The following is a 24,523-nucleotide window of genomic DNA, read 5'->3' on the forward strand; positions in this document are numbered from 1 at the left end:
GTTTCGGTGCTGTGATTAGACCGAAATCCTGATTGAGATTCATGAAGAATTGAGAATTTATTTAAGTAATTGGTGAGTTGCTTGGTCACCATGCTTTCCATTAATTTGGTTACCAGAGGGATAGATGGTACTGGGCGATAGTTGGTTAAGTCACTTGTATTTTTCTTTGGGTCCTTAGGTATAGGGGTCAGTAGAATGTTTCCTTTGTCTTTTGGGAAGAGTCCATTTTGTAACATATAGTTCAAATGCATCGTGAGGTTTTGTGTAAATTGTTGAGGTGCGAGGTTTATAAGGTTATTAGGGCATATGGCTAGTTTGCATTGAGATTTGGCGAACCTTTTAATCGATTGAGAAATGGTATCGTCCAAAAGTATGTCGAAATTAGTCCAGGTTCGATCAGCTGGATGTTCATCGGGTGTTGGATCTAGACAGTTGAGGAATTTTACGTAGTCATTGGTAGTAGCTGGTAGCATGAGTCGTAACTTCACAATTTTCTCTTTGAAATATTTTGCAAGATTATCTGCTGATGAGATGTCTATGCCGTTTGAGGAAACCGGAGCGGTGTCTAATAATTTACTCTCGTTAGAAGAGTTTGTGTGTCCTTGTAGTCTGGTCCAATATTAGCTTTGTAATATGATCTTTTGGTTTGTCTGATGGTGTATTTGTATTTTCTTTGTAGTTGTTTCCAAGCATTGAGTGTAGAATCGTCTTTTTTTTGTTGTTGTTTTTGTTCCATGTTCGTTCTAGCTTTCTAACTTGTGTTTTTAGTTTTTTCAATTCTTCATTAAACCAAGGTATTGAGTTCTTCCTGCGTGAGGTTCTGGTTTGCAAAGGTGCTATATTGTCTAGTATGCATAAGTATCTATTGTCCCATTCTAGAAGGAATTGGTTTGAGTCTGTTTGTGCTGTCCATTCATTGTTATAGAATTGTTGCCAGAATATAGACGGGTCAATTTGGCCTCTCATGGTATAAGTTATGCGTTCTTGCTCATGGTGTAGGTCTTTTTTCCACCATTGTAGGGAAAAATTAATTTGAAATGGTCAGACCATGGTGTAGCTGTCCATTTTGTAAGTATTGATCGAAAGTTTAGATCTGGGGAGAATTTGTATGTGATGATGTCTGTGTGTCCTTTGATATGGGTTGGTTGTGGATTTGCCCATTGGAGATCCCATAGTTGGAAGAAATCCTTGCACTCATTCACGTTAGTTGAATTAGGATCTTCAAGGTGGAGATTGATATCCCCTAGGTTGGAGTTAGAAACACATGTGTTCGATATGAAGTCCATAAAGTGTGTTTGGCATTTGTGCCAGTTGCCTGGTGATCTATAAAATAGGATTACGTTGAGGTGGTCAATCAAATTTATATGGTTGAATTTAACTGGGGCAATTTCGAGTTGGGGAAGTATGGATTCAGCTATCGTTGTAACAATGAACTGGGATTTATGAATAATAGCTATACCCTTCTCCTTAAATAAAAAGAAATGTTTAAATCACATCTTGGTCAACAAGAGGTGGGGCTAGTTGTGGCAGAAGCTAGGTGGGATTGGGGCTGGGCCCTCCAAACTGGTCTGCACAGGGCCCCGCAATTGCTAAGACTGGCCCTGCAATCCCTTGTACTAACACGACTGGATTACTGCAATGCAACATATGCCAGTTGTAAAGTACAGTTAATCAAAATCTTCAAATGGTTCAAAACACAGAAGCTCGTCTTATTTATAATATGACACGTTTTGGACAGTGCAACCCTTGACAGTTGTAACCCCTCTGCTAATTAAGCTTCATTGGTTACCTATAAAAAAACAGTCTAAATCTATGGAAAAGCCCCACATTACATGCAACCACTCAGAGAACTTCCCCTGCACAATGCAGTCCCAGGAGCAAGAGATTCTTACACTACATTTCCCAAACTGCAGAAAATTGTGTATACATCTATTCTCTCGACTGACCTCACTTAACTGGGCATGAAATGGTGGAACTTAAACCTATCAAACATCAACATAATTACCTAATATTCCACAAATCTTTGAAATGTTTTCTATTTAATAAATTCTTGACAACAGATTAACAATCCTATGTTTAATTCCTACTATTGCTTATCTATAACTAATGTATTCTTGGCTGACCTTTTGATTGCTTTCATGATATTGTGCTTAAAACTACCATCCTTACATTTTTTTTTTCAACCCAGTCAATTACACCATAATGTCACACTCCCTCCATAGTTAATTTGATTATCTAATGTTAGCCACATTGAACTCAAGATTCCTTGGGTTAATGTGGGATATAAATGTCATAAATAAAATGTTCAGGTAGGCGGCGTATGGGGTTAGTTCACACTTTTCAGAGGGCTTAAAATTTAAGTCTGTACTAGAGATAATGGAGGGTTAAGTAGCTTGCCCAAGATCACAAGAAGCATCAGTAACAGCTGAACCAGAAAAGTTGGGAGCAAGGAGGAGGCGACCATTGACCATCAGTGTAACTTTGGTAGTGACTAAAGCAGAGGAGACGGGCAACTACTGACCATCAGTCTAACTTTGGTAGTGGCCAAAGCTATGAAAATGATATTAAGGACAGTACAGAGACTTGAAATAAGTATATTACAAGGGTCCAGACAACACAAACAATATAAATGTTCAAGATGGCCACAAGATAGGTGGTCGCAGGAGCAGCTAGCTCCGAGGACCCTGAGCGGACACTAAGGATTAGCTCGAACGAGCCGATATTGCCGGAGCGTGGAGCAGCAGTGCCGCGGAACCTGGACTACCTCATCTGGACCGGGCTGGGACACTGATAGGAGCCTGGCGTAAGCATCCTCACGCATCCATCCGAAGTCGCGTGTAGCCCGAACCAGGCCTTGGACTTGACTACTGCCTGATGGTACCCACCTCTAACAGCACCGGGGAACCGTCCGCCCGCGATCACCTCCGGACTTGCCATCCACTGGTCACCAGAGGATACCACCTGCGTGGACGTCCGACTACCCATGAGCGCCCATCTCCGAGCGGCTGCTCACCCATCGAACCACCTTGGACACAGCTGACCAGGCTCTCAACACCGATCTCTACGGGGTGTGCCGACAGGGAAGAGAGCGGGGCACTAAAGAGACTCTACAGAGGAGACGGATGAAGCTCAGTTGGGAGGCTCGAGCACCGGAGCAGCTGGAGAGACGCACAGTGGACGACACGTGGGCGAAGCTCTGAGCAGCTTGTGACCAGGCTCGGAGAGGTTTGTGGCCAGGTGGCACTGACCCGCATGACACCTGGCGGACAAGCGCAACGTGGAGTGGCTCGTGGTTGAGTTTGGAGCGACTCGAGGATGGGCGGCACTGCTCCGCACAACACGCGGCGGACAAACGCGACTCGGAGGAGCTCGTGACCGGTTTCAGAGCGGCTTGTGCACAACACGTGTGGACAACGGATAGAAACAGCTCGGACCGCCGATGAGAGTGACTGGAGCCAACCGGAGACAGAGAGCTGCAGGACAAAGGCTGCCGTCTGGGATGCTGCATCCCCTAAATGGATCTGGGCCTGAACGGCAGCTCGCCACCAGGTTTCTATAAAAATCTACCAAATTACAAGAATTTAAACAAACCATCAACCATCACTCAAACCCTGGGAGACTAGGAGAGCCTGCACCCTGGAGCAACTCCGCTAATCTACCTGACCACTCTTACCCCTACCACCAACTCCATGAACCACGGATCCTCCCCACCCAGAACAACTTATCCGATAAACCAACCAAGTCTCCGTCAACCTCCTGAACCCAACAACACAGCACATGTTACCACGGAGCCCTACGCCCCAGGACGTCTCTCATGACCATCTGACTGTGAGTAACAGATCCCAAACAGATCCCACAATGAATACCGCCAAGTCACTCCTAGCAATTTATTCCCTATCACTGATTTACCTAACACTATCCATCCCACTTGCTGAAAAAAATATCATACCCATTTTACAGAATCACCAAAGACTGATCAGACACTCCACACCTCACCAAACCAACATCCACCAATATAGAAGAGAAACACCAACAAAAGGGAAAACAAGATCACAATAAACACACAATAAACAAAGAACGACAACTAACAAAAATCCAAGCATCACCAAACATTGAAGCCTCATACCAAAACATTCAAGTGGGTTACTCTAACGCTAGATTCGTTATAAGTAAAACAACAATAATAACCGACTGGATCACATCAGAAAACCTTGATTTACTTTTCATCACCGAAACTTGGATCCACGACCAAAATGACCCTATAATTCTAGATATATGCCCCCCAGGCTACAAAATTACTCACTCAACAAGAAAAGGAAAAAGAGGAGGAGGTATAGCACTGCTCCATAAATCCCACTTCATAGTAACAACAACAGCTAAGTCCATAACACCCCAACTTGAAATAGCCTCAGTTAGAATCCACCATACATCATTAATTGACCACCTAAACTACTACTACTTAGCATTTCTATAGCGCTACAAGGCGTATGCAGCGCTGCACAAACATAGAAGAAAGACAGTCCCTGCTCAAAGAGCTTATAATCTAATAGACAAAAAATAAAGTAATCAAATCAATTAATGTGTACAGGAAGGAGGGAGAGGGAGGGTAGGTGGAGGCGAGTGGTTACAAGTGGTTACGAGTCAAAAGCAATTTTAAAGAGGTGGGCTTTCAGTCTAGATTTAAAGGTGGCCAAGGAATGGGGCAAGATGTAGGGGCTCAGGAAGTTTATTCCAGGCGTAGGGTGCAGCGAGATAGAAGGCGCGAAGTCTGGAGTTGGCAGTAGTGGAGAAGGGAACAGATAAGAAGGATTTATCCATGGAGCGGAGTGCATGGGAAGGGTTGTAGGGAAGGACGAGTGTGGAGAGATACTGGGGAGCAGTTTTACAGACCACCAGATAACTGGCACGATTGCCAATCTCACTTCATGGATTTCATATCAAATACCTGTGTATTGAACTCCAATTTACTTATAATAGGGGACATAAACCTACACCTAGAAGACCCTAAGTCAACCAATGTACGTGAGTGCAAGGAATTTCTCCAACTATGGGACCTCAACTGGCCAAATATACAAGCAACACATGTCAAAGGTCACATACTTGACCTTATTACACACACACTGTCTCCAGACCTAAACCTAATAGTATCAAATACAAAATGGACTGACACACCCTGGTCAGACCACCACAAACTTAACCTATCCCTACAATGGCGAAAAAAAGGCTCACACCACAAATCAGAACGCACGATTTACACCACGAGAGGCCAAATTGACCCTGTAACATTCTGGCAACAGATCTACATGAACGAATGGACAGCACAAATGGAATCAAGACACTATCTCCAAGACTGGGACAACAGATGCAGAAGCACACTAGACAGAATAGCACCAATACAAACAAAAACCTCACGAAGACACAATCAGATACCATGGCTTAACGAAGAACTGAAAAAATTAAAAACACAAGTTAGAAGGCTTGAACGAGCATGGAATAAAACTAAAACAAACCAACTTTTACTTGTAGAAAGGTTTGCTTTTTTCGTTCCTCGGCAGTGCTGCGATTCACAAAGGCACTCCGCTCCCCTTTGCCGCATCTACCTGGCCCTCTCTGATGCACTTCCTGTTTACATAGGGCCAGATGGACGCGGCGAGGGTGCGGAGCTGCCTGTGTGAATGGCAGCAGTCACAGCGCTGCCGGCGACAGGCGAAAAAACACCCCCTCTATATGAAAAAAATATCCTATATATAATTTCCTACTCCAACATTCTGAAGCTGACTCCCCGTGGTACTGACAGGTTCGTGGGGTCCGTGTGGTTCGTAGGGTTTGTGTTGCCTGTAACCATCTGTCTCTGTTCCACCCTTGCGTCATAACGTTATGACGTCGAGGGCTGAACACTGAGAGGGAAAGGGACGCAGCATAGTTGCCAGGCAAAGCAACGCAACATCTTCGAGTCGCCGCTGGACCTGCTGCTCTCTCCCTCGCCCCTCCCGAGTCGTTGCTGTAACCAGTCCCCTGCCCAGCTGCTGCTCTCTCCCCTCGCCCCTCCTGAGTCACTGCTGGAACCTGTTCCCTGCCCAGAGCCGCACTCACTCATCCTCCTCCCCGATGGATACTCCCCGCAGCCACACGCAAGCTGTCCTGCCAACCTCTCTCTCCTCAACCCGTCTCCCGCCCAGAGCCCCCTTCACCCACCCTCCTCCCCGATGGACACTCCCCGCAGGCTGGGATGGAGGGACGGACGGTGGACCCTGGAACTGGGAGGGAGGGGTTGAGGGGGGGGGGGACGACCCTGGAACTTGGAGGGAGGGGACGACCCTGGAACTCAGAGGGAGGGAGGGGGGGACGACTCTGGAACTCAGAGGGGACGATGACCCTGGAACTCGGAGGGAGGATGGGGGGATGACCCTGGAACTCGGAGAGAGGGAGGGACGACCCTGGAACTGGGAGGAGGGGGCCCTGGCACACACTTTCATTCATTCTCTCTCTCTCTCTCTCTCTCTCTCTCTCACAGTCACTATCACACACACTCTCTCAAACATACACACTCCGAGGAAAACCTTGCTAGCGCCAGTTTCATTTGTGTCAGAAACGGGCATTTTTTTACTAGTTTTTAATAATAATCCATGACTCACACAACAAGGGTGTAACGGTAGGAAAACAACCAAAATACAGAAGAACACATAGGAAAAGGCAGCATCTTAAACGTTGCAGTGAGCACTAGAACATCAATACACCAATTGTAAAACTACACAAGACATTAGTAAAAATGATCCTGCCAACACAAAACCATGTCTTTTTCACATAGAACACAGATACATCCTCACCAAGTATAGAATAATTAACCACAAACTAAAAACAGAAATATGTAGACAAAAGTTAAACTGAACCCCCAATAAGTCAGATTCTGCATACAATGCAACACCACAGAAACAGTGATGCATGTCCCCTAGTACTGTGCAATATAAAGATAGCACATGTAAATGTGAAAAAACTGACAAATACCAATCACCACTTTACAAATTAAACAGAAATAAAACAAAAAATGGAAAATAAGATGATACCATTTTATTGGACTAATACATTTTTCAATTAGCTTTCAGAGGCCAAAACCTCCTTCCTCAGGTCAGTACAGTATACTGCTGTTCCTTAGCATCTATACCAGACCAGTCCAGACTAATGGGTTATGTCCATCTACCAGCTGTTCTGGATTGCTGGCTGGTAGCTCCTGTCCCAGATTCTTCTGGTGACAGTGGAGCCCCGGGGTGTGCTGGTATTCGTGTTGGGGCTAGTTTTAGATGATACTCAGTGGTCCTCCTGAGTTCCTCATCTGCCAGCTAGGGTGCTATCCAGTGACCCTGGTTCCCTCCCCTCCCCTCCCCTCCCCTGGCTGTCTTTCTAGCAGGGTGATGGTTAATTGTGGCATGGAGTAACTTGTCTCCCCTGTGGGGTTCTTCTCTTCTGTGGTGGTAGGTGTATCTGAATTTCTGCCTCTGAGGTAAGCCTCTATTTATTCCTGTCACTAGTGAGGAATGTTGTTTATAAAAGGAAAAAAAAAAGGAAACTTTGTTTTTTCCCTCCTTTTCTGCCTCTGAGGTAAACCTATATTAATTTTTGTCACTAGTGAAGAAGGTTGTTTATGAAAAAGGAAACTGTTTTTCCCTCCTTTTCTGCCTCTCAGGTAAACCTTTTTTAATTCCTGTCTCTAGCGAAGAAGGTTGTTTAAAAAAGAAGAAACTTTGTTTTTCCTTCTTTCTCTTGCCTGTTACCTGATTTATTTTCCCACCTTTGGCAATGTATGCTAGGGGCCGCTTGCGAAGTTTCTTTGAATTTCGCTGGCCGGTGTCTGATTCTGATCTGAGCTGGTACCAGTTGCTTTGATTTTTTTTTTTTGTGGGGCACGGCGCGTGCCTGGGGGCGGCCCCGTTGCTGGAACTTGTACCTTTGCGGTTTGGAGGTCTTAGTCTGCCATTTCCAAAGTGGGGGAAGTCTCTCGCTGGCTCTGTTTGGCTGCAGGCTCGGTCTTTTTAGTCCAGGGCTATTTTTTCATTCGTGTCAGCCTTAAACAGCTGTTGGTCAATTTTTATCAGACCGTCCGGTCTCTGCTGCTTCTGACATCTTGCTTGAGATGCCCCTGCTATTTGATTCTTGTTTTGGCAGTTTTTCCTCCCTTCCTTAGGGAGGTTCTGGTTCTCTCGTCCCCGTGGATCCCTCCTTTCTGCTCTGGTTTGTCTGCAGGATACTTTCCTTCTGGTGGTGGTCCGAGTTGCCCTTGGTGTGCAACTACTAGCTCAAATCCCTTTTCTGAGTACCCTCGGGAGCGCCATTCTTGCCAGTCTTTTGCTGGAATCAGTTCATTGTCTCTTTACGGGAAAGTGCCTTTTTTGGACTAGTTTGCCACAGCTCTTCCTTGCTTCCCTTGCTTTTGGGCAGGAGTTTTAGCCTGAATGTGCCTTTTTTGGACTAGTTTGCCACAGCTCTTCCTTGCTTCCCTTGCTTTCGGGCGGGAGTTTTAGCCTGGCACAGGCAGATTTTGCCTTTTCTAGTTTCAGGCACCTCTCTCCTTACACATTTGGCACTCCTTCCTTTTTCTGTAAGAGGCGTATCTGAACTTCGGCGGTAGGGGGGGCCAGAGCCACAGTGAGGGGGCACATTATAGTCCCCGCCGTCACCTACCTTTGCTGGTGGGAGATGTCAGACTCCGAAACTGGATTCAGCAGCTTTGAACAGCACGGAGGACGAAGAAGAACTTAAAAAACCTCGGCTAGGCTGGCGGGGGTTGGAGTCCCCCGCCATCTGAAGGAATATTTTTAAAGGCAGAGGCAGGAGGAAGCGGACCTCAGCAGGCGGGGGTTGGGGTCCCCCGCCAGCAAAGGTAGCCCACGGCGGGGGAGGGTTGACGGCGGGAGGGGGGCCAGGGCAAAATCTGCGGGGGCCCAGGCCCCCGTGGCCCCATGCAGATACGCCCCTGCTGTAAGGGACGCAGTTCTTTCCTACTGAGCAGATCTATTGCTGTGCATCTGGAGTTTGACTCTTCCTTAGCTGGTTTTTCCTCAGTTTGGTGTTAGTGGCCAGCTTCCTCTTGTTCCTGGCCTGGCGGAGAGTTGTTTCTTGCTCACTGCCTTGCGGCTGCATTTTGCTCCCTATGTCTGAGGATTCCAGCTCCGTGATGCTTCCTCCCTCTTGGCAGGGAGTTCTTTCTCTACGTTGACTGCTGCTCTGTATCGGTTGCCTAGGAGGGCGGTCATTGTGGCTCAGAGGCCACTTGAGGGCCGAGAATGTCTCTTGGGGCACAGGGCTTTCTTTTCTTGTAGTTTTAATCCCTCTGGGCCAGGGGATGTGCAGCACCAGGTCTGCATTCCAAAGTTGTTCTCCTTTCCTGTTGACATCCTGACAGCACCTTCTTCTCTGGCTATTCCCTGGGACCTCCATCTATGCATTTTGCATGTTGAGCGCAGCTTCGTTATTCCATGCAGTTCCACCGTTCCATGCTGGGCATGGCTCCACAGTTCCAGGTTAGCTTTACTTCCATCGCTGTATGTTGAGGACAGCTCTATCATGGCATGTTGAGTGAAGTTCCTTCGCTGCTTATTCTGCAACCTTTCTTCTCTGCATGTTGAACGCAGCTCCATTGTCACATGTTGAGTGTAGTTCTTTCTCTGCAGGTCTCAGCATGGGGCACAGTCCTGTGTCTGCCTGTGGAACGCAGCTCCTTGTCTGTGTGTGGCATGCAGCTCTCTCTCTTTGCGTATGGAACGCAGCTCCCTGTCTGCGTGCAGAGCGCAGTAAGAACTTTGGTCTCTGAAAGTTAGTCAATAATGTATTAAAGTAGTCTAATAGATCACCTTATTTTCATTTTCTATTTATCACCACAACTATAATACTACTTTATCCTAAAGCAAAAAATAAAATATAATAATAATAAATCTTTTTTCTACCTTTGTTGTCTCTGGTTTCTGCTTTCCTCATCTTCTCTTCACTCTCTCCCTTCCATCCAGAATCTTCTCTCTCTCTCCCCCCCTCCCCCCTTCTATCCAGCATTTGACCACTTTCTCTGCCCCTTCCACCCAGCGTCTGCGTGCTTTCTCAGCCCCTTCCATCCACTGTTGACCTCTCTTCTATCCTGTGTCCATCTCCACTTTTCCATGTGGTGTCTGCCTGCTTTTTCTGCCCCTTCCATCCACTGCCTGCCCTTTCTTTCCCTTCCATCCAGCCTGTGCCCCCTCTCCTTCTTACATGATGCACTCCAGCATTTCCTCCTCTCCCCATCTTTATCTCTACTCTCCCCATCCACCTTCTGCTTTCCAGTATCTCCTGTATTTTACTTTTCTCCTTCCCCTGTGGTCTGGTATCACTTTCCCCCTTCTTTCCCCTTCCCCTGAGGTCTGGGATCGCTCTCTGCCTCTCCACCCCCTCTTCCCCTTCGGTCCGGCATTGCTTTTCCTTCTCTCTCCACCCTCCTTTTTCACTTCCCCTGAGGTCTGGCATTGCTCTCCCTCTTCTCTCCACCCCTTCTTCTCCTTCGAACTGACATCGCCAGGTGATCTTCTTCCTCTCTCCACCCCCCCCTTATCCTTTTCCTGCGGTCAGGTTGGCATCTCTCTTCCACCTCGGCTCTCTCCACCCCTACCCCTCTCTGCAGGACCTCCAAGCTTTCCAGGCCCACTGGCAGCATCAGCGATTGTAAAAGCTGCCTTTAGCCTGCCCCGGAACTTTTTCTGTACAGCTTCCCGCGTGGGCGGGACGTTGTACAGAGAAGGCTTCCAGGGCTGGCCAAAGGCAGCCGCTCGTATCGCTGATGCACGCTTCCGGAGGTCTAGACAGTTAAAAGGCCTGCAGGAGGGGGGGAAGTGAGGAGGGAGAGCAATACATCACACTAGTTGGAGGGAGGGGACGCCGGAATGGAACCTCCATTGCAGCAGCACCAGCACAGGGATGTTGGGTGGGTGGGCCTGGAGGGAAAGTGGCTGGGCCCAGGCCCACCCGTGGCTACGCCCCTGGTGACAAGGTCACAAATTGCAAGTCTCCAGCACGTATGCAGAACCTATGATTGGTCCAGGGTAGAAGAGAAGTGAATGTTCACCACAGGCCTATAAAGTACGCTGTAGACAAAACTCTAAAATAGCCCGGCTGGCAGGAGAGTTTCATATCCTGCCACTGCTTTTTTTCCCCCGAAGGAAGGTACTTCCCCCCAGGGCCACCAACGAGACTGGGCCCGGGACCCCACCCCCCCTCCACCCGCCCCCCTCTGTCCACCACCGGGCTGGGCCCCCCCCTGAATTCAAATCATGGCACCTGACCTTGACCTTGCTCCATGTGAAAGAAGTGCAGCAGCGGCAGTCTGCAGATCGCCTCCCTTTGGGCCTTCCCTCCCTGTGTCCTGCCCTCGTCTGACGTACTTGCGCGAGGACGGGACACAGGGAGGGAAGGCCCGAAGGGAGGCGATCTGCAGACTGCCGCTGCTGCGCTTCTTCACAGGGAGCGAGGTTGAGGTGAGGCGCTATGATTTGAATTCAGGGGGCCCCGGCCTGGTGGTGGACGGAGGGGGTGGGTGGAGGGGACTGTGGCGCCGGGCCCCCCTTGGAGGCTCTGGGGAATTTTGTCCCCCCTGCCCCCCCTCTCGGCAGCCCTGCTTCCCCACCCCCTCATAAGAACTAATTCTTTACAGCTAAGAATCTTTCATTCATTCATCCTTCCTTTCTTTCTCTTCTTTCTTTCTCTCTGTTCTGTGACCTTTGTATGACAGTGAGGAATAAACTTTCCTTCCAATTGTTAGACTCTGTTCTTGTAAAACTACTAATGCCAGAGCCAATAGTATTTCTTGTGCTGTTTGCAGTGAAGTAATAGATTCCTTTTCTTTTTCTAACTTCCTGACTTTTTCTAAGAATAGCAATCAAACACAGCTAGTACAATACTGTGTGCAATTCTGGTCACCGCATCTCTAAAAAGATATTCTCCGAGGACAAGCAGGCTGCTTGTTCTCACTGATGGGTGACGTCCATGGCAGCCCCTCCAATCGGAAACACTTTCTAGCAAAGTCCTTTGCTAGTCCTCGCGCGCCAATGCGCACCGCGCATGCGCGGCCGTCTTCCCACCCGAACCGGCTCGTGCCGGCCAGTCTTCTTTTGTCCATGCTCGGTACGGTCGTGTTTCGCTGTTTGCGCCCCGAAAGTTGACCTCGCGCGTCGTTTTTCGACTTCGCTTGAAAAAAAAAAAAAAAAGAGTGTCGGAAGGAGACCTTTTCGGTCTGCTCCCTTCCTGTACTTCTAGTTTTGCCCCGGTAAGTTTTCTTTCGTCGTCGGGGTAGGCCCTATTTAGGCCTCGGTTCGAAGTTTTCTTCCCCCTCTTTTTGTGGTGCCATTTTCGCCATTCGAGCTTTTGATCTCGCCGGCGCGATTTTTCCGCCCATGACATTGAAATCTTCCAGCGGCTTCAGAAGTGCCACCCAGTGCACCCGGGTAATCTCGCTCACTGACAGGCACGCGTTGTGTCTTCAGGTCTGGGGGCTGGCACCGCCCGCAGGCCTGGGTTAGTCTATGTTTCTCTTTCGCAAAAGCGGACTCAGGTGGTAGCGAGATTAGCCCACAGTGGGAACGTTTTGTTCTTCGGGGCCTCTTCGTCGGAATCGGCACCGGGAGTAGCCGACTGCTTCGCACCGTCGTCGGCGCCCTGACACTTCATCCTCGACACCCGATTGCATCGAGTGCAATCGAGGGCATCGACCTCTGCATCGGTGCCAGGCTGACATCGAGACCCACCGGGCTGACGCGGCGTCAGTGGTATCAGACCTCCTCGTCTGCTGATGTCGGACTGGGTGGTGCTTAGTCTGCGAGTGCAGGGTGAGGGCTGTCCATTCCCCTGCTGGTGGCGGTGAGCCTTCGGGGTGGTCTCCCCCTACCCTGAGGGACTCCTGCGGTACAGCCCCCCGAGACCGACCTCCTTCGGCCTCGGCCCACGAGGAAGAGACGGCTGGATTCTACGTCCTCCTCGTGGCGGTGCCGGGACTAGCTCCTGTGACTGCTTCGTCCCAAAAGTCGAAGAGCATCGTCACGGTCCCCTTCCCGTGTCGGCCCGAGAGCTCTGGGTCGCCGAGGGAAGTCGGCACCCAGTAGGCATCGGCACCGAGAGGACGCTCGCCTCTGTTCAAAGAGGCTGTCGGTGCGCCCTCCCCTTTGGACAGCCCGGAACAGCATCCACGCCCGGAACAGGTTTGACATCGATCCTGCATCGGCTTCCATGTCTTTTTCACAGCCGCTCTGCACGAGAGCCTCCGGGCTGTTCTCCCAGAGATCCTGGGAGAGCTGTTGCGCACTAACCCCTCCGGTACAGGGGGTGCTTGCGCCACCGGTACTGTCGAGCGAGGCGCCGGCTTGCCCATTGCCCGGGGTGAGGTCTCCAACATCGTTGCCACTTGCGGTACCGACTGCGGTAGCCTCCCAGGAAGGCTCCCCGACCACGTCGGCGGAGGGAGCTTCGCCGGTGCGGGCGAGGGAGTCTACCTCTCGATGCTCCCACCGTGGCCGTGGTTCCACGGAGTCGAGCCGGGCACGGCTGCAGACACAGGTCCGTGAACATGTGTCTGACACCGATGGTGAGGCCTCGTGGGAAGAGGAAGAGGACATCAGATATTTCTCTGACGAGAGGAGTCTGAGGGTCTTCCTTCTGATCCCACTCCCTCTCCTGAAAGGCAGCTTTCTCCTCCCGAGAGTCTGTCTTTCGCTTCCTTTGTCCGGGAGATGTCTACGGCCATCCCCTTCCCGGTGGTTGTGGAGGACGAGCCCAGGGCTGAAATGTTTGCGCTCCTGGACTATCCTTCTCCACCTAAGGAAGCGTCCACTGTACCCATGCATCATGTCCTCAAAAAGACATTGCTGGCGAACTGGACCAAGCTTCTAACTAATCCCCACATTCCCAAGAAGATCGAGTCCCAGTACCGGATCCATGGGGACCCAGAGCTGATGCGCACTCAGTTGCCTCACGACTCTGGAGTTGTGGATTTGGCCCTAAAGAAGGCCAAGAGTTCTAGGGAGCATGCTTTGGCGCCCCCGGACAAGGACTCTAGAACCTTGGACTCCTTTGGGAGGAAGGCCTACCATTCTTCTATGCTCGTGGCCAAAATTCAGTCCTACCAGCTCTACTCGAGCACACACATGCGGAACAATGTGCGGCAGTTGGCGGGCTTGGTGGACAAGCTCCCCCCTGAGCAAGCCAAGCCATTTCAGGAGGTGGTCAGGCAGCTGAAGGCGTGCAGAAAATTCCTGGCCAGAGGGGTGTATGACACCTTTGATGTTGCGTCCAGGGCCGCTGCTAAAGGTGTGGTGATGCGCAGACTCTGATGGCTGCGTGCCTCCGACCTGGAGAATAGAATCCAGCAGCGGATTGCGGACTCGCCTTGCCGTGCGGATAATATTTTTGGAGAGAAAGTCGAGCAGGTGGTAGAGCAGCTCCACCAGCGGGACACCGCTTTCGACAAGTTCTCCCGCCGGCAGCCTTCAGCCTCTACCTCTACAGGTAGAAGATTTTTTGGGGGAAGGAAGACTGTTCCCTACTCTTCTGGCAAGCGTAGGTACAATCCTCCTTCTCGACAGCCTGCGGCCCAGGCTGAGCCCCAGCGCGCTCGCTCTCGTCAGCAGCGTGCGACACAGCAAGGCCCCTCGGCTCCCCAGCAAAAGCAAGGGACGAGCTTTTGACTGGCTCCAGCAGAGCATAGCCGACATCCAAGTGTCAGTGCCGGGCGACCTGCCAGTCGGAGGGAGGTTGAAAGCTTTTCACCAAAGGTGGCCTCTCATAACCTCCGATCAGTGGGTTCTCCAAATAGTCCGGCAAGGATACACCCTCAATTTGGCCTCAAAACCTCCAAATTGTCCACCGGGAGCTCAGGCTTACAGCTTCCAACACAAGCAGCTACTTGCAGAGGAACTCTCCGCCTTTCTCAGCGCCAATGCGGTCGAGCCCGTGCCATCCGGGCAAGAAGGGCTGGGATTCTATTCCAGGTACTTCCTTGTGGAAAAGAAAACGGGGGATGCGTCCCATCCTAGACCTAAGGGCCCTGAACAAATATCTGGTCAAAGAAAAGTTCAGGATGCTTTCCCTGGGCACCCTTCTCCCCATGATTCAGGAAAACGATTGGCTATGCTCTCTGGACTTGAAGGATGCCTACACGTACATCCCGATACTGCCAGCTCACAGACACTATCTGCGATTTCAGCAGGGCACACGTCACTTCCAGTACTGTGTGCTACCCTTTGGGCTCGCCTCTGCGCCCAGAGTGTTCACGAAGTGCTTGGCTGTAGTAGCAGCGGCACTTCGCAGACTGGGGGTACACGTGTTCCCCTATCTCGACGATTGGCTGGTGAAGAACACATCCGAGGCAGGAGCTCTACAGTCCATGCAGATGACTATTCGCCTCCTGGAGCTACTGGGGTTTGTGATAAATTATCCAAAGTCCCATCTTCTCCCAGTGCAGAAACTCGAATTCATAGGAGCTCTGCTGGATTCTCGGACGGCTTGCGCCTATCTCCCAGAGACGAGAGCCAACAACTTGTTGTCCCTCGTCTCGCGGGAGCGAGCATCCCAGCAGATCACAGCTCGGCAGATGTTGAGATTGCTGGGCCACATGGCCTCCACAGTTCATGTGACTCCCATGGCCCGCCTTCACATGAGATCTGCTCAATGGACCCTAGCTTCCCAGTGGTTTCAGGCTGCTGGGGATCTAGAAGACGTGATCCACCTGTCCACGAGTTTTCTCAAATCCCTGTATTGGTGGACGATTTGGTCCAATTTGACTCTGGGACGTCCTTTCCAAATTCCTCAGCCACAAAAAGTGCTGACCACGGATGCGTCTCTCCTGGGGTGGGGAGCTCATGTCGATGGGCTTCACACCCAAGGAAGCTGGTCCCTCCAGGAACGCGATCTGCAGATCAATCTTCTGGAGTTACGAGCGGTCTGGAACGCTGTGAAGGCTTTCAGAGATCGGCTGTCCCACCAAATTATCCAAATTCAGACAGACAACCAGGTTGCCATGTATTACATCAACAAGCAGGGGGGCACCGGATCTCGCCCCCTGTGTCAGGAAGCCGTCAGCATGTGGCTCTAGGCTCGTTGTCACGGCATGGTGCTCCAAGCCACATATCTGGCAGGTGTAAACAACAGTCTGGCCGACAGGTAGAGCAGGATTATGCAACCTCACGAGTGGTCGCTCAATTCCCATGTAGTGCGACAGATGTTCCAGGTGTGGGGCACCCCCTTGGTAGATCTCTTCACATCTCGAGCCAACCACAAAGTCTCTCAGTTCTGTTCCAGGCTTCAGGCCCACGGCAGACGGGCATCGGATGCCTTCCTCCTGGACTGGGGGGAGGGTCTGCTGTATGCTTATCCTCCCATACCTCTGGTGGGGAAGACTTTGTTGAAACTCAAGCAAGACCGCGGCACCATGATTCTGATTGCTCTTTTTTGGCCGCGTCAGATCTGGTTCCCTCTTCTTCTGGAGTTGTCCTCCGAAGAACCGTGGAGATTGGAGTGTTTTCCAACTCTCATCACACAGGACGAAGGGGCGCTTCTGCATCCCAACCTCCGGTCCCTGGCTCTCACGGCCTGGATGTTGAGAGCGTAGGCTTTGCCTCTTTGGGTCTGTCAGAGGGTGTCTCCCGTATCTTGCTTGCTTCCAGGAAAGATTCCACTAAGAGGAGTTACTTCTTTCTGTGGAGGAGGTTTGCCGTCTGGTGTGACAGCAAGGCCCTAGATCCTCGCTCTTGTCCTACACAGACCCTGCTTGAATACCTTCTGCACTTGTCTGAGTCTGGTCTCAAGACCAACTCTGTAAGGGTTCACCTTAGTGCAATCAGTGCATACCATTACCGTGTGGAAGGTAAGCCGATCTCAGGACAGCCTTTAGTCGTTCGCTTCATGAGATATTTGCTTTTGTCAAAGCCCCCTGTCAAGCCTCCTACAGTGTCATGGGATCTCAATGTCGTTCTCACCCAGCTGATGAAACCTCCTTTTGAGCCACTGAATTCCTGCCATCTGAAGTACTTGACCTGGAAGGTCATTTTCTTGGTGGCAGTTACTTCAGCTCGTAGAGTCAGTGAGCTTCAGGCCCTGGTAGCCCAGGACCCTTACACCAAATTTCATCATAACAGAGTAGTCCTTCGCACTCACCCTAAGTTCTTGCCAAAGGTTGTGTCGGAGTTCCATCTGAACCAGTCAATTGTCTTGCCAACATTCTTTCCCCGTCCTCATTCCTGCCCTGCTGAACGTCAGCTGCACACATTGGACTGCAAGAGAGCATTGGCCTTCTATCTGGAGCGGACACAGCCCAACAGACAGTCCGCCCAATTGTTTGTTTCTTTTGATCCCAACAGGAGGGGAGTGGCTGTGGGAAAACGCACCATATCCAATTGGCTAGCAGATTGCATTTCCTTCACTTACGCCCAGGCTGGGCTGGCTCTTGAGGGTCATGTCACGGCTCATAATGTTAGAGCCATGGCAGCGTCGGTAGCCCACTTGAAGTCAGCCACTATTGAAGAGATTTGCAAAGCTGCGACGTGGTCATCTGTCCACACATTCACATCTCATTACTGCCTGCAGCAGGATACCCGACGCGACAGTCGGTTCGGGCAGTCAGTGCTTCAGAATCTGTTTGGGGTTTAGAATCCAACTCCACCCCCCTAGGCCCATGTTTGTTCTGTTCCAGGCTGCACTCTCAGTTAGTTGGTAAATTTTTTAGGTCAATCTCAGTTATGTCCTCGCCGTTGCGAGGCCCAATTGACCATGTTTGTTGTTTTGAGTGAGCCTGGGGGCTAGGGATACCCCATCAGTGAGAACAAGCAGCCTGCTTGTCCTCGGAGAAAGCGAATGCTACATGCCTGTGGAAGGTATTCTCCGAGGACAGCAGGCTGATTGTTCTCACAAACCCGCGCGCCTCCCCTTTGGAGTTATGTCTTCCCTTGTCTTTGTTTTTGCTACATATGGGACTCACGAACACGAGCCGGTTCGGGCGGGAAGACGGCCGCGCATGCGCGGTGCGCATCGGCGCGCGAGGAGTAGCAAAGGACTTTGCTAGAAAGTGTTCCGATTGGAGGGGCTGCCGTGGACGTCACCCATCAGTGAGAACAATCAGCCTGCTGTCCTCGGAGAATACCTTCTACAGGTATGTAGCATTCGCTTTATGGAATTAGAAAAGGTACAGAGAAAGGCAACAAAATTGATAAAGGGGATGGGACGACTTCCCTATGAGTAAAGGCTAAAGTGGCTAGGGCTCTTCAGCTTTGAGAAAAGGCTGCTGAGGGGAGATATGATAGAGGTCTATAAAATAATGAGTGGAGTAGAAAGGGTAGATGTGAATTGCTTGTTTACTGTTTCCAAAAATACTGGGACTAGGGGGCACGCAATGAAGCTACAAAGTAGTACATTTAAAACAAATCAGAAAAAATATTTCTTCACTCAATGTGTAATTAAACTCTGGAATTCGTTGCCAGAGAATGTGGTAAAAGCAGTTAGCTTTGCAGGGTTTAAAAAAGGTTTGGAAAAACTTCCTAAAATAAAAGTCCATAAGCCATTATTAAGATGGACTTGGGGTAAGTTCACTGCTTAAGCAGCATAAAATGTACTGTTTTGGGATCTTGCCAGGTACTTACCTGGATTGGTCACTCTTGGAAACAGGATGCTGGGCTTGATGAACCTTTGGTCTGTCCCAGTATGGCAAAGCTTATGTTCTTATTTATATGCCTAAAAGGCCTTCTGTTTGTTGTGTAGCTCTACAATGATCAGGAAGTATTTGAACCCTTTGACCAAGGAAAACAATGTCTTAATATTGAAAATACAACTTTAGGATCTGGCTCCAGTGGAAAAGAGGCAGTCAAGCTAGCCTTAAATATCATTAAATATGACCCCTCTAGAAAACCTAAAAGTTTAAAGATGTTCACTGATTCTCCTTTTCTTTCTTCTCATTGGTTAGATCTCTGGTAGTCCACATAGTAAACTCGTACAGTAGTTAATAGTGATTGGAACTGGAAAATCTTCACCAAATATTATTTTCAACATATCAGTAGATGACAAAACAGAAGCTTTGAAAATTATGAATTTGCATTACCTTACCTTTCCAAAATTTCCTATTTCTGATGAGTAAAAAGCTTATCTTTTTCAAAATGTCATGTTCCTTGTTTAAAGCTTTCAATTTTTTTTCTGCCAACTGAAACTTACTTTCCTGCTGTTGTAACAGTTCTTCATGATGAGTTACCTGGGCTTGAAGAGAATCTTGCCCAATTTTACCAGTAGTGAAACTTTCAGCTGCCCTACAGCACCGTGCACCTTTTCCTTAGTCACCTTCTCATGTCTCTTCCTACGCCCAGCACAGATCTTGTCTCTAGGCTGCGGTTGGGGTTCCACGCTAGTTTCTATCCATAGTTCTTCTGCAGCCCACAACTCAGTGCTTCTTTTACACACACCACTTGAACCAGGTTTCTCCCCATTAGAGACCAGGAATGCCGCATCAGCAACTCCAGTATACAGCAGTTTGGGGGGGGGGGGGGAGTCTCACCAGTTTCTGGGCTCAGGGTTGCATCTACAATACCATGCGGGGTCTTCCTGCAAGTGGCCCTCCACCTGAGCTTCAGTGCTGGTTGCAGGTAACATAAGAAGTCCAGTGACATCTAGTACTCTTAAAGTCAAGGCTTTATCGGCTTCAGGTGAGTAAGTCCAGAGTTTCCCTTTGTATTTAACTGTGACTGGGACTGCTGCAAGAGAGCTCAGGATCCTGCTGCCTCTGTAGCCCCTCCCCCTGCTTACAATTTTTTAAAAAACTGAAACGGAAAAAAACAATTTTCAAAATTATAAACAGAAACTTTGCTTAGTCTGTGAAATGTTTGATTATCCCTTATATGATGTGCTTTTGTGTTTACATTTCTGAATGCAGTTATTTAATTTTTGTATTTCTCTAATTTTTAGGTTTATCGTCCCAATCTCAATTGTTATTTGCAATGACATAATGGCTTATCTTTTTGGTTTCTTTTTTGGGAGGACCCCATTAATAAAGGTAACAAGTAATTTTTATAGTCTTTATTATAATTAAACTATGCAGAAATAACATGTTGTAGTAAGTGCAAAACCCACTTATATACCCTTGGAGGTAACATCATAAAGCATTTTCTGCATGCATAGTATATTTTAGACTTGGAAAATGGCTGTTAGAAAATTGCAGTGTTGTAAACTGCATACAAGTATATGTGCAACATGAGCCAATAAGTATTACCCAATTTAATTTTTTATTTTTGTTACATTTGTACCCCGCGCTTTCCCACTCATGGCAGGCTCAATGCGGCTTACATGGGGCAATGGAGGGTTAAGTGACTTGCCCAGAGTCACAAGGAGCTGCCTGTGCCTGAAGTGGGCATCAAACTCAGTTCCTCAGTTCCCCAGGACCAAAGTCCACCACCCTAACCACTAGGCCACTCCTCCAATGCATAGTTTGGGTAGAGTTGTGAGGTATGTGCTTATTTTTTAATAAAATATACACATCTGCACATAGTACATGCAGAAAACTATATCTGCTCAAAGGAAAGCACAACTTTTTGTAGAAGCGTATGTGTGCTGCTGGGGTTATTTTGAGAGCCTATTTTAGGTATTCTATTAAAGAATTACCACACTCCCCACACTCCCCATGTCTAAAACTTTAAGAACTCATATGCTAAGAATTTACTAGACAGCATTTTTGTTGACTTTACAGTTTCCTCCTGCTTCATTGATTACAATATATTTGTAAATAGATAATTATCTTACAATATCTATACAAGTATTTCTGGGTTAGAAATAGGTAAATATAGCACTGCAGACCTCAACATCCAAGCTGAAAATTATCAGGTAGCATTAAAAAGCATATATGTCAGAGGAGGAGGTGGCATTTGCCAAGAGAGATGGATGCCTGAAAATGGTGCTCTGTTGTAGAGAATGGCACGTAGACAAAGTTTGTCCCCAACCTGTCTCCACAGGCCTTATCTCCACCCCATCCCCGTGGGCTCTGTTGTTATCTGTAGAAGCCTCAAACACTTATGAATTTATATTTGAATCTTTTTATTAAAGTATAAAAAGGAGCACAATACAGAATATAAAAAGGAGCACTACTACTACTACTTGATATTTCTACAGCGCTACTAGGGTTACGCAGCGCTGTACAATTTAACATAGAAGGACAGTCCCTGCTCAAAGGAGCTTACAATCTAAAGGACAAATGTACAGTCAGTCAAATAGGGGCAGTCTAGATTTCCTGAAAGGTATAAAGGTTAGGTGCCGAAAGCAACATTGAAGAGGTGGGCTTTGAGCAAGGATTTGAAGATGGGTAGGGAGGGGGCTTGGTGTAAGGGCTCAGGAAGTTTATTCCAAGCATAGGGTGAGGTGAGACAGAATGAGCGGAGCCTGGAGTTGGCGGTGGTGGAGAAGGGTACTGAGAGGAGGGATTTGTCCCGCGAGCAGAGGATACGGGCGGGAACGTAAGGGGAAATGAGGGTAGAGAGGTAATGAGGGGCTGCAGACTGAGTGCATTTGTAGGTAAGAAGGAGAAGCTTGAACTGTGTGCGGTATCTGATTGGAAGCCAGTGAAGTGACCTGAGAAGAGGGGTGATATGAGTATATCGGTTCAGGCGGAATATAAGACGTGCAGCAGAGTTCTGAACAGATTGAAGGGGGGATAGATGGCTAAGTGGGAGGCCAGTAAGGAGTAGGTTGCAGTAGTCAAGGCGAGAGGTAATGAGAGCGTGGACAAGAGTACGGGTGGTGTGCTCAGAGAGGAAAGCGCGAATTTTGCTGATGTTAAAGAGAAAGAAGCGACAGGTCTTGGCTATCTGCTGGATATGCGCAGAGAAGGAGAGGGAAGAGTCGAAGATGACTCCGAGGTTGCGGGCAGATGAGACGGGGAGGATGATGGAGCCATCAGCTGAGATAGAGAGTGGAGGAAGAGGAGAAGTGGGCCGATAAGCAGGCTGATACCTTGGCCTGGGTCTCTCCGGTGATGTCTGGTGTGGAGAGATATAGCTGGGTGTCATCAGCATAAAGATGATACTGGAAACTGTGAGATGAGATCGGTGAGCCCAGGGAAGAGGTGTAGATTGAAAAAAGAAGGGGTCCAAGGACAGATCCCTGGGGAACTCCAACAGAGAGCGGGATGGGGGTGGAGGAAGATCCATGAGAGTGTACTCTGAAGGTGCGGTGGGAGAGATAGGAGGAGAACCAGGAGAGGACAGAACCCTGGAACCCAACTGAGGCCAGTGTGGCAAGAAGTAAATCATGATTGACAGTATCAAAAGCAGCGGATAGATCAAGGAGGATGAGGCTGGAGCACAAATAGAAAACATTAATAACAAGCAGCTATAATAATCCTACCACCACCACCCTCTACCCTTTCAACCCCAACAGCTGACTTCTGCTACCCCAAGGAATCCTAATCCACCCTGTTAAAATGTCCAGGGGTACAAAATACAACCCGTTCTGTGTGCTCTAGCAGGGAAGAAATATGCCCTATGAAGCACTGTTATGATTTTTTAATCTGTGGATGAGTAAGTCATCAACAATCTCAGGATTCAGTCTAGCTCTCCTGTCTTCCACAGTCCTTCCTGCAGTAGAAAATGTCTTCTCAGAAGATGTTCTGGTAGCAGGAATGTACAGGATCCCCCATGCAAATTTTGCCAGTTGTGGCCATTATGTTTGCTTGTTTTTCCAAAATATCCAGATATTGTTGTCTGCATCACTCAAACATAATTTCATAGCGTCCCACAGATCAATCCAGAGGCTTGTGGGTTATATCCCTCTATCAGCAGGTGGCAAAAGAGAGAACTTCAGAGGTTTACTGTATGTTTTCATGTGCAGCCACCTTAACTTCAGTATTCTCTCTATCTAGCAGGTGGATGGTCATATCTATGCAGCTCTGGATTGATTGGCTCCTGGCCTGGTCCCCTGGGTCTAGTCGAGCTTCTGGAGTCTGAGGTGTCCTGGTCTTGGGACTTGGGTGCACACCTGGTGGTGCCAGGTCTCTCCCTTCCTCCCCCATGAACCCCTCCTCTCTGCCTGACTGGAGTTTGTGGTTCTCACTCCTGACTTTAAAAGGAGTCTGAGGTTTCTTTTGCTCCGGCATCCTCTCCTGCCTTAAAAAAACCAAACTGCCGTTTGAGCACTGTTTAAAAAAAAAAAAAAATCTGTCTGATTTGTCCAGCATGGCAAGCTCATGCCGGTTTGCAGTACTGGCTGAATGGTGTGAGGACCGACTTGGCATGCAACAGCGGTTCCCGAGGGGGTGAATAGTCATTATCCTATCTGCGCCGGTGGGGCAGAGCAAAAGCGGCTCCCAGTGTGGGAGCCACTGGGCTGTTGCAGTTTTCCATGCTGGAGATCCACTGTATAGCCCAACTCTGTGGAGCGGTATGCTCCTTCCCTCCCCATTTTGGTGGGCGCAGGGCAGTTGTTTTCTTGGGTGTGCGTGCGCGCTTGAGGGCGCTATATTTCTTGCCACTCCACATAAAAGCCCCTGCGCTCCCCTGGAGACTGATTTGCTTGCGATTCAGGCAGTTTTATATGCAGGCTTTTCAGAAATGTGACTGAGGAACTGGGGTGGATCACTCCCAGTTTCTTCATATTTGATATTTTAGGGCTTCTAAGAAAAGTAACCCTGGGGAGGTTTGCAGACTCCTGTGGGAGTCCTCGGGTCTCCCACAGCTTCGAGTCTCCCGCAACTTTCCAGGGGCGAGGTCTGAGACCCATTAGTCCCTTGCAGCTGTTCTGTGGCAGCAAGAGCCTTAAGCTGCAGCTTGGAAAGTATTGACTATCTGAAAAGCTTCTGGTAGAGATGCTTGTGCTTCACTAGGTGATTAACACTAAGAATATTTCTGGACCCTTCTTGAGGAGGTTTAGGGTGTGTGTACATTATTAATGGAGGGGAGAAAGGGATCAGGATTAGGGATCCTACTCTAGGTTTTTCCCTCTTTCCCTCTTCCCCTTTCTCAGAACATGGCAGTACAGTTTGTTTAGTTAGGCTTAGGGCTGTTGACTCCATGTTTCTGTGAGAAATGTTACATTTTGAGGCTAGTGCAGGCCTCTCAGGTTTCTCTTGGTTTCCAACCCCCCCCCCCCCCCCCCCCCCCTTCACTTCCCCCAGACTCTGGCTGAGTTCTTTCATGATAACGTTCACAAGATTAAACTTGAATTCTCAACCAGGTCACCTCCACCTCTCCTTCCCTTAGTCCATTTTCTCAACCCTCCAACCCCTGCCTCCTTTTCTTTCTTTTCTGAAATCACTGAAGAGGAAACTACACATCTTATTTCCTCATCAAAACCAACTGCCTGTTCCTCTGATCTTATTCCCACCCATCTACTTAACACTATCTCTCCTACTGTCATCCCTTTTATCTGTCATATCCTCAATCTTTCACTGTCCACTGTGACTGTTCCTGATGCCTTCAAACATGCTGTAGTCACACCACTCCTTAAAAAAAACCCTTCATTGGACCCTACCTGTCCTTCCAACTATCGCCCCATCTCCCTT

General features: G+C 48.8%; 1 protein-coding gene across 4 annotated transcripts in view; it reads left to right on the plus strand.

Annotated features, from left to right (window-relative positions):
- Nucleotides 1-24,523, plus strand: part of CDS1 (CDP-diacylglycerol synthase 1) — a 447,836-nt gene that overhangs the window by 237,822 nt on the left and 185,491 nt on the right. For all 4 annotated transcript variants that reach the window (XM_030190592.1, XM_030190591.1, XM_030190589.1 and 1 more), the window contains one exon: nucleotides 19,945-20,032. In XM_030190592.1, coding sequence (XP_030046452.1) covers nucleotides 19,945-20,032 — 88 coding nt within the window. The remainder of the gene's footprint in view (nucleotides 1-19,944; nucleotides 20,033-24,523) is intronic.

Source organism: Microcaecilia unicolor, chromosome 2, assembly GCF_901765095.1.
Source record: "Microcaecilia unicolor chromosome 2, aMicUni1.1, whole genome shotgun sequence".
Taxonomy (NCBI): Eukaryota; Metazoa; Chordata; class Amphibia; order Gymnophiona; family Siphonopidae; genus Microcaecilia; species Microcaecilia unicolor.